Raw genomic sequence first — 18,306 nt, forward strand, 5'->3', positions numbered from 1 at the left:
TTCAGAGGATAAAAACATCTATTGCTGGAACAAAGGCACATCTGGAAATAAGATACTAAGTGCTATTAGGCCATGACTTTACTTCAATAGCGATTATCCTAATGACAGATTTCCTTTAAAGCTCACCTACAGCAGTGAAAAAATAGCTGGGTCTAAAACCTTCCCAGACACCTGATGTACCTGTGTGCCAAATTTCGTGGTTGTAAATGCGACGGTGCGGATTCCTTTAGCGGACATACATACACACACACACACATACACTCAGCTTTATACATTAGAAGATATGATGTGTTTTTAAAGCATTTGTGATAGTGCTATTAGGTCATTATTTTCAGTACCCTTTAAAGCTAAGCTGTTTGTGCTATAGACTTCTTCCCAATTTGGTAGCAGTGGCTTTCTTCAACAATTTGTGTTTGTCACGGCAAATTTTTTTTTTATTTCACTGCAACGTGTGACTGCACCCTCAGTGTACCGGTTCATGCATACGACCATATTTTCTTTCTGTATCCATTCCATTTTTCTGAGTTCCGTATGCGGAACCATTAATTTTAATGGGTCCGCAAAAAAAACAGAAGTTACTCCATGTGCATTCCGTTTCTGTATGTCCGTTCCGCAAATAAAAACAACATGTCCTATTATTGTCCGCAATACGGACAAGGATAGGACTGTTCTATTAGGGGTCAGCTGTTCCATTCCGCAAAATACAAAATGCACACGAACGTCATCCATATTTTTTGCGGATACGTGTTTTGTGGACCGCAAAATACATACGGTCGTGTGCATGAGCCCTAACTCTGTAGTCCCTTCCCTGTTTGATTACCTGTTTGACTCAGTACCAATGCTACAGCAATAAGAGGACTTTGCTAGTCAAAACATCCCTCTACATATAAAAATCTGATGTCAGTCGGGAGAAATTAAAGGGCTTCAGTAATTCTTCTCCCCTCCTACTCATTTTGAAGTGAATGAAGTGTGCAGCCTGCAACAGAATGAAGCTACATAACAGCACAGAGCACTCAATTGTTAATTCTAGATTAGAAACCTCTCTCCTTAATGACATTTGCCTATAGTTATGTCATAATGGCAGAAGGCAAGTATGGAGGAAGCTCATGAGCTGAACATGTTCCATACATGGATCGTGTTAGCTGCAGTGCTTAAAGTAAATGTGTCATCAAAAATTTTATCTGACAGTTAAAATCAGATAGCAACACATATCCTTTTTTCTAACCTGTTTTTATTTTCTGATTTAGAAAGCATTAAGAAAATTGCTTTACGGCAGCCACATGGGCTATAGACACTATGGTCTGGAAGGAACCCTACTGACTTCTATGGGGGTTTTCTAGGCATGCTTTGTGTCCTGTGCAGAGATCATTGTATAAGGAAAGAATAGATAAGATTTGACAATCACCTATTTTGAATGGTGGATCCTGTCTTATCTATACACAGAGGTGATATCACACGCAGGATTAGAATGACAAATAAGCAGATAACTACAAGTAAAGTGATCTGTACAGACCAAGAAGTGGTATCTATTATTTGGCTTATTGGCCAGTGTGAAAACTGCAGGATTTTATGGGTTTGGTTTATATATAGACATTAACAAAGAAAATAAAAAATATCATCAAAAATATTTGAAACATAAACGTTTAAAGAATAGATCATTTTCTGAAGACACATTCCCTTTAATAGGGAGACCATAATGGTATAAGCAATCAAACGATTGCATGCTCAAGTGCCCTGAGGGACTAAAAATAAAAGTAAAAAAAAAAATTCAAAAATATGTAAAAACAAATGTTTAGCATTCAAATGACCCCCTTTATCAGCTCTAGATATAAAAATAAACATAATTGGTATAGCTGCATCCAAAATGTCCAATCTATTAAAACCTAAAAGTGAATGTCATTACTGGAAAAAAAATAAAAAATTATCCCAACATCCCCCACAAAAAAAATCTGAATTTAAAGTAATAAAAAGTTATATAACCTATATACACTCACCTAAAGAATTATTAGGAACACCATACTAATACGGTGTTGGACCCCCATTTTCCTTCAGAACTGCCTTAATTCTACGTGGCATTGATTCAACAAGGTGCTGATAGCATTCTTTAGAAATGTTGGCCCATATTGATAGGATAGCATCTTGCAGTTGATGGAGATTTGAGGGATGCACATCCAGGGCACGAAGCTCCCGTTCCACCACATCCAAAAGATTCTCTATTGGGTTGAGATCTGGTGACTGTGGGGGCCATTTTAGTACAGTGAACTCATTGTCATGTTCAAGAAACCAATTTGAAATGATTCGAGCTTTGTGACATGGTGCATTATCCTGCTGGAAGTAGCCATCAGAGGATGGATACATGTTCTCATTCTGTTTACGCCAAATTCGGACTCTACCATTTGAATGTCTCAACAGAAATCGAGACTCATCAGACCAGGCAACATTTTTCCAGTCTTCAACAGTCCAATTTTGGTGAGCTAGTGCAAATTGTAGCCTCTTTTTCCTATTTGTAGCTTTGCTGCATACCTCGGTTGTAACGAGTGGTTATTTCAGTCAACGTTGCTCTTCTATCAGCTTGAATCAGTCGGCCCATTCTCCTCTGACATCAAGCATCCACAAGGCATTTTTGCCCACAGCACAGGACTGCCGCATACTGGATGTTTTTCCCTTTTCACACCATTCTTTGTAAACCATAGAAATGGTTGTGCGTGAAAATCCCAGTAACTGAGCAGATTGTGAAATACTCAGACCGGCCCGTCTGGCATCAACAACCATGCCACGCTCAAAATTGCTTAAAATCACCTTTCTTTCCCATTCTGACATTCAGTTTGGAGTTCAGAAGATTGTCTTGACCAGGACCACCCCCCTAAATGCATTGAAGCAACTGCCATGTGATTGGTTGACTAGATAATTGCATTAATAAGAAATATAACAGGTGTTCCTAATAATTCTTCAGCTATATGAATTTGATATCACTGTAATCATACTGATCTGGACAATAAAGGTAACATATCATTTTTGAGCACAGTGAAAACTGTAAAGGCAAACCCCAAAACTATGGCGGGTGTCATGTTCTAGGGAGGGTCCAACTGACCCCTAGAACATCTCACAACGAAGAATACACCAAAGCAAGCAAACACAGAGACATAACAGTGAGTAGGAAACTGGATCAGCAGGTAAGGAACCAGTGGCAAAAAATACCAGTGGACCAAGTGCACCGGAACCATCCTGGAGGTGCAACCAGTTAGCCTCGGCTAAGTTCATCCCTACTATCTGGGGCTCTGTGAAGAACGGGGCTCACTGGGTTTCTGCTCACTGTGTTTGGCCCCAGGTAAAACCGGTGCACTTGGTCCAGTGATATTTCTTGCCACTGGTTCCTTATCTGCTGATCCAGTTTCCTACTCACTGTTATGTCTTTGTGTATGCTTGCTTTGATATATTCTTTATTGTGAGATGTTCTAGGGGTCAGTTGGACACTTGCTAGAACATGACAGTATGTCTTACTAGGCCACTGAGCATGTTTTGTGCTCTGTTATGTTTCCATGTTCTGTGTGCCTTCGGCAAGAGGGTGTCTGCATGTTTTGCCTGCTGTTTTCTGGTGTTCATGCTTGTCCTCCAGAGGGAGGGTGAAAGGAGAGGTACTGTTACAGTGCGGATCACTGTGATAGTGGTTGCCGTGTTTGCTGGCTGCATACCCGCTCGCGTATGGGTTGTGGTGTTCGGTATGTGAACTGTTGCCTGTGTTTGTGTCTCCGCTCATCCATTTCTCGTTTGCTCCTGTCTCTTGGGTCGTGCAGGCTGGCTGTATGCACTTGGTGTACTGGCTGTGGTGTTTGCTGGTTTGGTGATGCTTGTTGGCTGTGGCCTTGTGTGTGAACAGGGTCTGAGTATGGATGCAGTGTTCGATTCTGTCACTCCTGGTTGTTTTGTAGGCTTGGCTGCCTGTTACCTGGTTGTTGGTTGGGGCATGACGGTGGCAGCTTTCTGTGACTTGTGTGAACTGACACTTTTTGTTTTGCCCTTGGTTTTGGGTGTTCCACCTAGTATCCCTGTCACAGTCTCTGTGTGGTTCACTGTGACACGGGTTCCATGTTGCTCACTTTTGTGCTCTGGCGTAATGGCTGCGGTTAATGCCGTATATGCTGGTTGCCAGTGGCGATGTGTAGTTTTGGTAGCCTGTGTGTACACTGCTCCTTGAATGCTTATTCCTTTCCCTGTCTGGTTCTTGTTGGGTTAAGATCTTGGTCTGGGTGTGGTCTCTAGGTGCTATTTAATCCTGTCGCTGTTAGCCAGGGAGTAAGTTGTTCTCCAGCCTTGTTGGGTGTTGGAGCTATGCACCTTACCTGGGTTTCCTTCTGCCCAGTCTTTGTGGCCACCTAGTAAGACATCATGGTCACCTGATCTTCCTGCATTTACTGGTTCTATGTCTGGTGTGGGTTCTTTGTTCCCGGTTAGTGGTTGGTATGTGACTGCCATGAGTCGTCTTGCATGGAGTCCAGACATTTTCATGTAATTGTCATGTCTAGTTGGTTGTTCCGTGTCTGGTCTGTTACTGCCTTGTATTGTCCTGCATGGAGTCTAGACATTCGCTGAGAGGGCTCCTGGGTTCTCCAGAGGGAGGAAAGTGAGTCTGTGAGCAGCTCTGCCTAAGATCGCCATGCATCCTTTCTGCATGGGGGTCCAGGCAGTTACTGGTGTGCTGGTTCCAGTGTATGTTGTCAGTACTGTGTCCTGTGCGGTGTTCGGGTTCCAGTACATGTGCCTGGGTTCCAGTCGTTGTTGTGTGGACTGCTGGTTTTTGCAGGTAAGTGGCCAAGTACACTGAGACCATCCTGGAGGTGCAACCAGTGAGCCACGGCTAAGTTCATCCCTACCATCTGGGGCTCTGTGAAGAACAGGGCTAACTGGGTTTCTGCTCTCTGGTTTTGGCCCCAAGTAAAACCGGTGCACTTGGTCGTGGTATTTCTTGCCACTGGTTCCTTACCTGCTTATCCAGTTTCCTACTCACTGTTATGTCTCTGTGTATGCTTGCTTTGGTGTATTCTTCGTTGTGAGATGTTCTAGGGGTCAGTTGGACCCTCACTAGAACATGACAGCTGGTTTGCATATTTTTTTCAAAGTCACTCCAAAAAGATTTTATTTTCCCATTTTTCAATACATATAGTAAATTAAATAATGGCATCAAAAAGAATCTCACAAAAAACAAGCCCTAATGTTCAGCTCTTTAAACAAAAAAACAAAAAGGGCTGTAGGTTTTGAAAACCAGGGAGAAAAAAAACATTATGGCACCATGGGGTTAAGTTCACTCAGTGAGTGCATATCACTAAAGAAACACTATGCTAAACGTTAAATACGGTATACTCTTAGATATACAAATATTACCTAGTCTGTTTTCTTTATATTTTTCAAAGCAAGTTTATTTAAAACCTATAAACTTACATTGTGGAAGGAGGAAGGTAGACAGTAACTCTTTTCCAGGTTTGGAATCTTTCAGAAGCGTACACAGAGCTTTCTGTATAATGTATGCAGCCAATGCTGGGGGGCACACACTCCTCTGTAACCTGATGCCAGTCTCTTCCATTATTTAATGAGTACTGCAACTGAACTGTGTGGGAATCACTAAATGGCTTATTACATCCCATGTTCAGTTCAAATTGTAAAGAAGCAGATGGCATAACATGAAAATCCCATGTTTCCACATATCGAGGTTTCCCTGTAACACAGCAGAAAAATTATCTATAATACTACCATTTTGTAACTGTTAATACCAGCAAAAAATATGTTTTAATGTTATTTTGTGCTTTTTTTTAATTTTTTTATTAACATCACTAAATGTTTTATTCTCTGTCCAATTAGAAAGGTACATGATGTAAACTGTAGTGAAGGTGACCATAGTTGTGAGATATCCACTCCATTCTGGTCCTCAGCTGTGTCATGTGACCAACACTAACTCTCCAACTGACACATTAAGGGTCCATTCACACGTCCGTGGTGTGTTGCAGACCCGCAAATTGCAGATCCGCAACAAACCCGGCCTGCACCTCCTATAGAAATGCTTATTCTTGTCCGCAGCTGCGGACAAGAATAGGACATGTTCTATCTTTTGCGGAGCTGCGGACCGGAAGTTCGGGGCCGAAAATGCGGAAGCGGAGAGCACATAGTGTGCTCTCCGCTTTACGTCCGGGCCCATAGAGAATGAATGGGTCCGCACTCGTTCCGCAAAATTGCGGAACGGGTGCGGACCCTTTTGCGGACGTGTGAATGGGGCCTTAGTCATTTTCTGTACTGATTCCTATAAAGGCCTTCATGTAATTCTCATAGGAATGAATAGAGAAACTGAGTTCTTGTCCACACATAAGAAGCTGTGTCAGTTAGAGTGTTAGGCCTCATGCACACGACAGTTTTTTTTTGCGGTCCGCAAAACGGATTTCCGTTGTTCCGTGATCTGTGACCGTTTTTTCTTCTGTGGGTCTTCCTTGATTTTTGGAGGATCCACGGACATGAAAAGTGAAAAAAAATAAATAAATCAAGTTTGCATTGAAAATGATAGGAAAAACGGACACGGATCACAGACACGGATCACGGACGCGGATGACTATCTTGTGTGCATCCGTGATTTTTCACGGACCCATTGACTTGAATGGGTCCGTGAACCGTTGTCCGTGAAAAAAATAGGACAGGTCCTATTTTTTTCACGGACTGGAAAAACGGATCACGGACGCGGAAGCCAAATGGTGCATTTTCCGAAAGTCAATGGGTCCGCGGAAAAAAAATGGAAAACGGAACAACGGCCGTGGATGCACACAACGGTCGTGTGCATGAGGCCTTAGGCCTCATGCACACTACAGTATTTTTTCATGGTCCGCCAAACGGGGTTCCATTGGTCCGTGATCCGTGACCGTTTTTTCGTCCGTGGGTCTTCCTTGATTTTTAGAGGATCCACGGACATGAAAAAAATGTCGTTTTGGTGTCCGCCTGGCCGTGCGGAGCCAAACGGATCCGTCCTGACTTACAATGCAAGTCAATGGGGACGGATCCGTTTGACGTTGACACAATATGGTGCAATTGCAAACGGATCCGTCCCCCATTGACTTTCAATGTAAAGTCAGGAGTTAATATACCATAGGATCGGAGTTTTCTCCAATCCGATGGTATATTTTTAACTTGAAGCGTCCCCATCACCATGAAAACGCCTCTATGTTAGAATATACCATTGGATTTGAGTTAGATCGTGAAACTCATATCTGACAGTATATTCTAACACAGAGGCGTTCCCATAGTGATGGGGACGCTTCAAGTTAGAATATCCTACGAACTGTGTACATGACTGCCCCCTGCTGCCTGGCAGCACCCGATCTCTTACAGGGGGCTGTGATCAGCACAATTAACCCCTCAGGTGCCGCACCTGAAGGGGTTAATTGTGCGTATCATAGCCCCCTGTAAGAGATCAGGGACTGCCAGGCAGCAGGGGCAGACCCCCCTCCCTCCCCAGTTTGAATATCATTGGTGGCCAGTGTGCGGCCCCCTCGACCCCCCTCCCTCCCTCCCTCTATTGTATTATCATTGGTGGCCAGTGTGCGCCCCCCCCGGCACCCTCTATTGTATTAATATCATTGGTGGCCAGTGTGCGGCCTGCCCTCGACCCCCCCCCCCCCGATCATTGGTGGCAGCGGAGAGTTCCGATCGGAGTCCCAGTTTAATCGCTGGGGCTCCGTTCGGTAACCATGGCAACCAGGACGCTACTGCAGTCCTGGTTGCCATGGTTACTTAGCAATATTAGAAGCATCATACTTACCTGCTGCGCTGTCTGTGACCGGCCGGGAGCTCCTCCTACTGGTAAGTGACAGGTCGCATTGCTTAATGATCTGTCACTTACCAGTAGGAGGAGCTCCCGGCCGGTCCCAGATAGCGCAGCAGGTAAGTATGATGCTTCTAATATTGCTAAGTAACCATGGCAACCAGGACTGCAGTAGCGTCCTGATTGCCATGGTTACCGATCGGAGCCCCAGCCATTAAACTGGGACTCCGATCGGAACTCTCCGCTGCAACCAATGATCGGGGAGGGGGGAGAGGGGAGGCCGCACACTGGCCACCAATGATAATACAATAGAGGGAGGGAGGGGGGGCTGGGGGGGGCCGCACACTGGCTACCAATGATAATACAATAAAGGGAGGGGGGGCCGGGGGAGGGCGCACTGGCCACCAATGATATTAATACAATAGAGGGAGGGGGGCCGCACTGGCCACCAATGAAATTAAAACTGGGGAGCGAGGGGGGGTCTGCCCCCTGCTGCCTGGCAGCCCCTGATCTCTTACAGGGGGCTATGATACTCACAATTAACCCCTTCAGGTGCAGCACCTGAGGGGTTAATTGTGCGGATCACAGCCCCCTGTAAGAGATCGGGTGCTGCCAGGCAGCAGGGGGCAGTCATGTACACAGTTCGTAGGATATTCTAACTAGAAGCGTCCCCATCACTATGGGAACGCCTCTGTGTTAGAATATACTGTCGGATTTGAGTTTTCACAAAGTGAAAACTCAGCTCTGAAAAAGCTTTTATGCAGACGGATCTTCGGATCCGTCTGTATGAAAGTAGCCTACGGACACGGATCACGGACACGGATGCCAATCTTGTGTGCATCCGTGTTTTTTCACTGACCCATTGACTTGAATGGGTCCGTGAACCGTTGTCCGTCAAAAAAATAGGACAGGTCATATTTTTTTGACGGACAGGATACACGGATCATGGCTGCGGATGACAAACTGTGCATTTTCCGAGTTTTCAACGGACCCATTGAAAGTCAATAGGTCCGCAGAAAATCACGGAAAACGGAACAACGGCCACGGGTGCACACAACGGTCGTGTGCATGAGGCCATAGGCTGAGTTCACACTTCAGTTATTTGGTCAGTTATTTCCATCAGTTATTCTGAGCCAAACCAGTAGTGAAGCCTTCAGAGATAATATATAATGATTTCAATTGCAATTGTTCTGTGTTTTTGACTTTCACCTGGTTTGAGCTCCTAATAACTGACCAAATATCTGAAGTGTGAACTCTGCTTTAGAGTGTTGGTCACATGACACATGTGATGAGAAGAAGGGAGGGTATAACTCACAAATATAGTCACCGGGGTTTGACCACTGGGACTTACACCGATCATGAGGCCCCATAGCTCGCAGGGACTACCAAAATGAATGGAGTGGCAGATCAACCATGCACACAGCCACTCCATTCATCTCTATGGGACCCCCTGAAATAACCGAACGCTGTACTCTGGCAGTTCCATAGAGATGAATGGAGCGGCAGTCCACATGCTGAACTTGCTGCTCCATTCGTTTTGACGGTCCCTGCAGGATATGAGGCCCCCATTCAAGTTATTGGTGAGATTCTGAAGGGTTAGAACCTCACCGATCTAATGGTGAATAAAATTACAAAAGAAGGTTTGAATGTGTCTAATAAATTGTGTGATGAGCAGTGTTTAACCTCTTTTAGTTTAACTGTCCTCTTATTGTCTATAGACTAAAACTGGGCCTGGCTACAGATGTCGCCGGCATCATTTTGACACCAGCTGCACCAGAATAGGTATTTAACGTGAATTGTATTACTGTGTTTTTGTTGCGTTAATGCATCAAGCCAGTCAAAATAATATCCAGTTCTGCTTGCTGACCTGCATTATTCTTGTCTATGTCTAGGCAGAATATACCAGTGTGCATTATATGTCATTTATATGTTATTTTTCTAAGGCTGAGATGTGTAAAGCTATGCAGAATATATTTAAGAATACATACCTATGTTGTCTGTAAACACAAGGGCAGTATCCATAGAAAGACAGTCAATGTCTACTTGGCCTCCTTGGATCCTGTACCAGTTTGCTTGCAAGTCAATGGAACCATCAAATCTTTCTTGAAAACCTGCCCTAGAGCTGTCATTCATTCCAATGAGAATATCATCTAGTGCCCACTGACCAGACAGTTTCTCTGGGAAATAGGAAAAAGGAGATGTTGCTCAAATTCTTGAACAGCTACATGCACATCATTATAATAAATAAGAAAGCAGATTAACTAGATTTATGGTACTATTAAAAGTGACCACTGTATCAGCTACATATTTGTCTTACATAAATGTCTGCCAAAGTGGCCATTAAAATAACCATTTAACAGGAATATTATAGTTATCATGGGTAATGGCAGGGGTATAGTGCCACATATAAAGATAATTAATGCTGTGCCTTGAACCTTAGGTTTTCCTGGATATGTACTGTATGTTTGCACAGCTAAAGGGGTTTTACTGTTTTACTGATAAACAGAGCATGTAAAAAGTGAAGTCATAATAAATTAGCTGTTAAAATTCTCTCAAAGCAGTGATCGTGGACTTCAATGCTCCTTAATTGCATTGTTTGCTTACATATTATAATTGTCTATTCTTTTATGATATGTTTATAGAGATCTATGTATATATTCCATCTGCATGAAGAAACATATGTAACCACTGACCCTCCCTGCAACTATATATTGCAGAATTGAAGTCTAGATAGTTTCAGGCTGTCCCACTCCTAGAACCCCTAGCAATCACCTGTAATGCATGGTATTGACTAATCTGTGGGTCTACCTATTATGTTATTATGTAGCTAGGATTACATGGGGACATGTGTTGCTGAAAAGTCTTGCAACACAAAAATATGTGTGACTTGTCTGCAACTTGCTGTTTTTTAGTGTGATCTGTCTGTGAAAACACAGCCAATTTTCAGTAATGTCGCAGGTGAGTAGCATGCCATGCGCAACATAATGATGCCAATGGAGTGAATGTCACACGCAACTTGCAACACAAAATCCTGCATGCCTAACTGTCACACTGCGACACCATAGACATACATTACATGAAATGTCACTCGACTGACGCAAACTTTTTATCATTATCAGCTACAAACAGTCATCACTATACATATGGACTAAATTTTATTTTCACATTTTTATCAAACATTTTTAATATGTACAACAACAAGCAAGGGTCGGCAATACAATTGAATCTAATGCACTGGAAGATCTCAAGGACCTGTGATGACATCACAGGTCAAGTGACCAGTAAAAGAGGCAGTGGTTGAGAAGGACCTGCGGTGATGTCACCATCATGTGACCAGTGCAGGAGAGGATGACAGTGAAGAGGAGAAATGTGGGGAAGAAGCTGTGGTAATGTCTACTACATGAGGAGAGGTAAGTGAAGGGAGAGGCAGAGCAACGCTGGGAGTTGTGGTTATTTAACTGGGACTGTATGTTAGGGCTGAAGGGAGGGTTATTTACATGAAACTGTGTGTTGGAGGTGGCAGGGGAGAGGGTCATGTTATTTACATGAGACTGTATGTTGGAGGGGGCTGGAGAAGGGATTATGTTATTTACATGGGACTGTATGTTGGAGGCGGCAGAGGGAGGGAGGGATGTTATTTACATGGGACTGTATGTCAGAGGGGGGTGGGGGAAGCAGTGATGTTATCTACATGGGACGGTATGTTGAAGGCGGCTGTGGGAGGAAGTGATGTTATTTGCATGGGACTGAATGTTACAGGGGTCTGAGGGAGGAAGTGATATTTACATGGGACTGAATGTTGAGGGGGTGATGCTTACATGGCATTGCATGTTGGAGGCGGCTGGGGAGGGGGTAATATTATTTACTTGGGACTCTATGTTAAAGGCGGCTGGGGAGGAGGTGATGTTATTTACATGGGACTGTATTTTTAAGGGGGCTGTAGATAGAGAGGGCTGTTATTTATATGGGCCTGTATATTGAAGGGAGCTGGAGAGTTGGTGTGATGTTATTTACATGGGACTGTATGGTGGAGGGAGGAATATAACTACAGGAGGCACTGCAGGGGGCATTCTAAATACTGGGGGCACTTCAGGGTGAGCATTATAACAGTAGGGGCATTATAAATACTGGGCGCACTGTAGGGGTATTATAAATCCAAGGGCCTTATTTCTACTGGGGGCTCTGTGAGGGTATTATTAACCGTTTCTACCCCGGGCCAATTTTCACCTTCCTGCCCAGGCCATTTTTTGAAAATCCGACATGTGTCACTTTATGTGGTAATATTTTTGGAACACTTTTAATTTATCCAAGCCATTCTGAGATTGTTTTCTCGTGACACATTGTACTTCATGATAGCCATAAATTTGAGTCAATATATTTCACCTTTATTTATGAAAACATCCCAAATTTACCAAACATTTTGAAGAATTCACAATTTTCTAAATTTCTATTTCTCTGCCTTTAAAACAGAAAGTGATACCTCATAAAATATTTATTACTTAACATTCCCCATATGTCTACTTTATGTTGGCATCATTTTGTAAATGTCATTTTATTTTTTTAGGAGTTAGAAGGCTTAGAATTTTAGAAGCAATTCTTAAAATTTTTAAGAAAATTTCCAAAACCAACTTTTTAAGGACCAGTTTAGGTCTGAAGTCACTTTGTGGGGCTTACATAGATTACCCCATTGTAGAAACTACACCCCTCAAGCTACTCGAAACAGATTTTACAAATTTTGTTAACCCTTTAGGTGTTCCACAAGAATAAAAAAAAAATGGAGATAAAATTTCAAAATTTCAAATTTTTGGCAGATTTTCCATTTTAATTCATTTTTTTAACACATCGAGGGTTAAAAGCCAAACAAAACTCAATATTTATTACCCTGATTCTGCTGTTTACAGAAACACCCCACATGTTGTCGTAAAAATAATGATGTTTTAGTGTCTCCATAGTCTGAGAGCCATGGATTTTTTATTTTTTTACTGATTTTCTTAGGTAGGGTCTCCTTTTTTGCGGGATAAGGTGACTGTTTGGTACTATTTGAGGGGGGCATACGCCTTTTTGATCGCTTAGTGTTGCAATTTTTGTGATGTAAGGTGGCAAAAAATTGCTTTTTTAGCACAGTTTTTATAATTTTATTTTTACGGTGTTCAGTTAGGTAATGTGGTATTTTTATAGAGCAGTTTGTTATGGACGCGGCAATACCTAATATGTCTACTTTTTTTATTTTTTATTTCACTGTAGCACAATAATAGCAGTTTTGAAGCAAAAAAAATTATATTTTAGTGTCTCCATTGTCTGAGAGTAATAGCTTTTTTATTTTTTGACCGATTGTCTTAGGTAGGGTCTAATTGTTTGCGGGTGTCTATCAGACGGGGTGTATCATGCACCCGCCCGATCAGCGGGCCGTAATAATACGGCGCTGGGCGGCAAGTCACATCCTGCTAAGCCGTACTATTTCGCTGGTCGGGAAGGGGTTAATACTGGAGGACTCTTCTACTAATGGGGGCACCGTTATCACGGTTGGGGGCACTGTAGGGGGCAGTATTACTAATGAGGGCATTCTAGAAGGGAATTACTATTGGTGGGACTATGAGGGGCACTCATTTTTCTTCAGGATAGTATTTGGGGAGAACATAGAGCAGCAGGATAACACTGTTGGGACTCCAGGTTGGGGGATGATGATAGAAATGTGAGGAAGCTAAGATGTCGGTGTGTCAGACTCTGCAGAGAGGAGGTGCGGATGAAAGAAGTTGTCCAGACCAAATGGAGAGGATGATGACAGAGAAGATCTACATCAGAGGAGATGTCACCAGGAGGCACTGGATGTGAGAGGTACTGTATGTGCTGCTGTATAGCAAGTACAGCAAATGTGGTGTGCAGGGGGAGGGGGGGGGGGCTACTTAGAGAACTGGACCATATTGATCGGGGCTCGGGCCCCAGATCTTTTGAGACCCTAGCAACGCCCCTGCATGTAGCTATAGAAGTCTTTCACTTTAAACTGAGCACATTCGACCAGCTCAGTGCACCGGACAAAAATTAAGGAAAAGAACAGCAGGTGACGCTATACAAATACATTTTTATTAAATAACACAGTGGCTATACTAAATTTTTATTACATGCAATTACAAAAGTATTCAGACCCAGGTGCTGGTTTGAAAAATGTTAAATATGTTGACATACGTGGCGCCTTTAAGGCTTCTATGGATGCAAACAGTTTAATAGAATATTTCTGGCATGCCTGACATTGGGGTGAAAGTCCCTCTAGGGCACTTTCTAGATCTTGGACAGACTCTGCGAACACAAAAATTTAATTACGGGCACTTTCTAATGTTTTCAATTATAGGACATGTTCTATTTTTTTTTTTTTTTTGCGGGACTGTGGCACAGACATACGGATGCGGACAGCACACAATGTGCATGAGGCCTTATTTATAACTATACTACAATATGAATTGTGTTATTAGAGAAATTTTAGAGCTCAATAAATCTAATACAAAATTTTAAATATGTACAATGATAAAAAAAATTATAGCAAAACTAAGATATAGTCAGTAAAAAAATGAAAAACTCTGCTTTTCCTGTTGCTAACATAAGATAACATGTTATTTTGTTGCAGTATACCTATTTTTTGTGAAGTTCTTTTTCTTTAACCTACCATGCTGTGGTTGCCACCATCTGAATGCAGTGGAAGATGTCTTAGCGTCAGGAGGCAACTCTATAGAAATTATTTGTGGATCCAGATAGGAAAGAAAATCCAGTTCTCGTAACAAATTCCAACTGATTCCATTGTCATTTGTGTATTGGACAACAATACCTGAAAGATAAATATGAAAGTAAATACGCATAAAGTATACCTTTCCTGTAAATGCAGGGGGAATACTATGAGCTTTAATAAATTTACTATGTTAATTACTATTTTTCCGTCTGTCCACTAAAACTGACAACTAAGTGTAAACTTTGCAGTGGCTAGAAAGCTGTGGGTCTATTAACACAAGTATAGTTCACACAGCAGAGTGCAATGTTGTTTTAACATAGGAATTAAATAAAAACTGCCCTTCTACTTAGACTTATAGCTTGGTGGACCCAAAAGTACTTATTTGCCCATTCATTCACAGACTTTGGTGCACATTTATTAAAACCGGCATTTTAGACGCCGGTCTTAATAACCCCTATACCTGGCGGTGGATCCGCTGGAGTTATGTAGAGGCGCCAGCCTCTTCATAACTGCAGTGGATCCTCCGCCCCTTCTATATGTAAGACAGCTTCCTAGTTGGCTTACATTCATACCATTTTCTACACCTAAAACAAGTGTTGAAAAAGGTAAAAGAGACAACCTGCCGGCCCGTCCCCTTCCCCGCCCATGCCACATCCCCTTTTTTACACCTCCCGTGAGCGGGCAGAAGACACAAAGGGCGTTTTTCCATTTGATAAATGACCCTATTTGTGTATAAAAAAAAATGCAAACCTGATCTCAGTTACAGAGGCTGTAATAAAACTCAACTGTAGAAAACAAATGGAAGGAAAGAAAATATTAAGTCTTCAAATCCCCATACAGGCTGGGCTTTCCATAAAAAAGGATAAAGTGATATTTCTATCACATGAAGTTACAGCACATCTCTAGGATATGCCATAACATTAAAGATCCATGGGGGGCAACATCTTATGATCCAGAGAACAAAAAGGCAGAAGCCCCTTTGTCTTTTTCCCTGCAAAGAAGTGCTGTCATCCTCCAGCCGTGTGGAGAACTGCAACACAGCTCAGATCAAGTGAATGAAAATGTGCTACAGTTCCCTGAATAGCATGTGGCCATGAGCGCAGCTGTGCTGGAAAACACTATGCAACACCAACCTATTGCTGCAGTCACATCATTCTGAGGATTGGTCAGGGCAGTCAGATCCACTCACTTCAGCAAGTGATGGCATATACCAGTAAGTGTGTGCAAATGAGTATACGTGGCTGTCTATTTCTAGAGTTTCTAGACTAAAGCTATGTTTAGTGCAGTCTTTGACTCTAGCAACAAATAGATTATTTAAAACAGATAGGGGCACATTAACTAAAGACTGGTATTTCATATGCAAACCTTCATAACAAGTCTGCCAGGGTAAGATGTAGATAATTTATTAAGATGTCTGCCACTCTTAATACATGTATTGCAACTTTTGTTTGCCAGAACGCTGCTGTATAGCTTTTGTAAATGTGCCCCACACATCACTACAATTACAATCGCCATTAGGAACCACCTAAATCAGACCTACTAGCCAGTCTCACCTGCCTAATCCATAGTTACCGTACTCCACTCCTCACCATACAGTAGGGATTACTAGAACAAAGCTGGGAAGTGGAGTTGCCCCTATCAGGGCTGACACTTAGCAGAAACAGGGTCCAAATAAGGTGATCTACCAGGCTGTAAAAAGATGGTTCCTAATGGCTACTGACCTGTAGCATGGGAGTGGTATGTGTTTTGAATAAGCTATTCTTGCTATTTCAATAGAAATGATATTTTAGATGTAAATAAATCCAAGAAGCAGTGACATATATTTGTTTTGTACCCTATGGCTTAAAGGGAATCTGTCACCATAATCTTGGACTATTATCTGCCATGCTACATGATTAGTACTGCAAATAAGGAGTCCAGATCACTGCATTGTATTTTCCTACTAACCCCCATTCCCCATTAGTCAGCACGCAAAGTTGCACTGAAATACATTGTTGTTAGGACTGCTGTGCATGCGCACATGTGTCCTCTCCATTATGTTAGAACAGCACAGCTGTCCAGACTGTGTATTTCAGTGCAGCTTTGCGTGCTGACAGTGGCGGAAGGGAATACATAATATATCCCTCCATCAAAGAACAATGTTTGACAATTAAAAGGGTTGACAATGAAAACTTTTAATGACATGTCCAGTAGACATGCTATACAAGTATGTGCAGTGGTGGTTCAAGTGTTTGGTTCAAAGGAGCTGTAGCCATGCATGCACAATTACCCTCCATTAGAATCTATAGGAGATATGGAAATGGTAGAAAAAGCTGACTGTGCCAGAAAACCTGGTAATATCAGTTATTAGTACCGCCATGTCAAGGTTTAGGTCAATCTGGTTGAAAAAAAAAAATCTGTTTTCTATGCAGGCTTAATCATCTAAAATCCACTTTTCACCCAATTACAAATGACTAATGACTTGCAGCAATTATACAAAACATGTGAAAGGTACTCTGTTTAATGTTTTACGTTTTATATCCATTAATTACAGGAAAAAGCGGAAAGGCGCCTGTGGGATGCACATTATGCATGTAACAAAACATTCACAAATAGAAGGGTTTGCCGCAAAGTCCTGTTTGTCTGCTTTTGTTACAGAAAATCTCTGTGGTGTCTGTATGTGGCTGTTAACATCACTGCATCAAGAGAGGTCAACCCACCTTTTAAGTAGGGACCCATGCAGAGTTAATGGGTGTCTCAGGAAGCTACATAAGTCTCAGACTATTCAAACTAAAAGCGTACACTGCTTTACTCTTGTCTCTTATGTAAGCACTTTGAGCAAGCGTCTTTTTATGCTGAAAATAAGTATAATAATAGTATAAGATTTTTTATGTTGTTTATCTTGTCAACCATATATACTTTAACCCCTTAAGGACCCAGCCATTTTTCACCTTAAGGACCAGGCCATTTTTATGGGGTAATAACTAAAACGCTTTCTTATCCAGGCCATTCTGAGATTGTTTTCTCATCACATATTGTACTTCATGACACTGGTAAAATGGAGTCAAAAATTTATTTTTACCCATTCTTGGAGTAACAATGTTCTTTATGGACTTACTAATTTTGTGATGGACACTGTTGATCACACGTGCACTTCCTCTTTTTGTTTATTTGGTTGTCATGGTAACTGGACATAATCACTGTGATTTGGCGGGCTATTTAAATGGGATAAGGTTGCTTGTATATTCACAGTTTGAGAAAAGCATGCAGTGTGCCGAAACGAGTCACTATTATGTGGCAATAAACAGAGCAATATTATATACCAAGAGAGAGTGCCGATCCTCCTTTTTTTGCGAACTCCAATATTGTCTAACGTTTGGCTTCTATACTAAGCCCATATGCAGCACAAGTCCTCAAAATGTCGTCATCTCTGCTGCACTTACTGGGGTCCAACTTTGGGGTCTAGCGTATGGCGTTGTGGGGCACTAGGAAATAAATTGTTGGGCGTATAAGTTGGTTTGGGCCACCATTAAATTTACAAAATCTTCAGAGAAGAAGATTTTGAAACAAATCTACTTCAGTGAAGCCTGCCCAAGCTATCTGAATTCCTGAGTTACCCACAAACTCAGGAATTTGGGGCTGATAATTCTCAGGGGGTGGGTGGCATGTGGGCTCACTCTGGGGGACTGCCTCCTCTGCTATCCTGGGGCACCTTCTAGAGGGTCCCTCATTAGCTGATGATGACGAGGGGGTAGAGGAGTAGAGGAAAGTGGCATCCTCTTCTAACTCGCTAGCAGTCTCAGTATCAGAGGCA

At 42.3% G+C, this 18,306-nt stretch overlaps 1 protein-coding gene across 2 annotated transcripts in view; it reads right to left on the reverse strand.

Moving 5' to 3' along the window:
* RELN (reelin) overlaps window positions 1–18,306 on the reverse strand; it is an 841,105-nt gene that overhangs the window by 147,185 nt on the left and 675,614 nt on the right. For both annotated transcript variants that reach the window (XM_040412563.1, XM_040412554.1), the window contains exons 32-34: window positions 14,454–14,612; window positions 9,784–9,972; window positions 5,437–5,710 (exon numbers count right to left, since the gene is read on the reverse strand). In XM_040412563.1, coding sequence (XP_040268497.1) covers window positions 5,437–5,710; window positions 9,784–9,972; window positions 14,454–14,612 — 622 coding nt within the window. The remainder of the gene's footprint in view (window positions 1–5,436; window positions 5,711–9,783; window positions 9,973–14,453; window positions 14,613–18,306) is intronic.

Source organism: Bufo bufo, chromosome 1 (assembly GCF_905171765.1).
Source record: "Bufo bufo chromosome 1, aBufBuf1.1, whole genome shotgun sequence".
Classification (NCBI taxonomy): domain Eukaryota; kingdom Metazoa; phylum Chordata; class Amphibia; order Anura; family Bufonidae; genus Bufo; species Bufo bufo.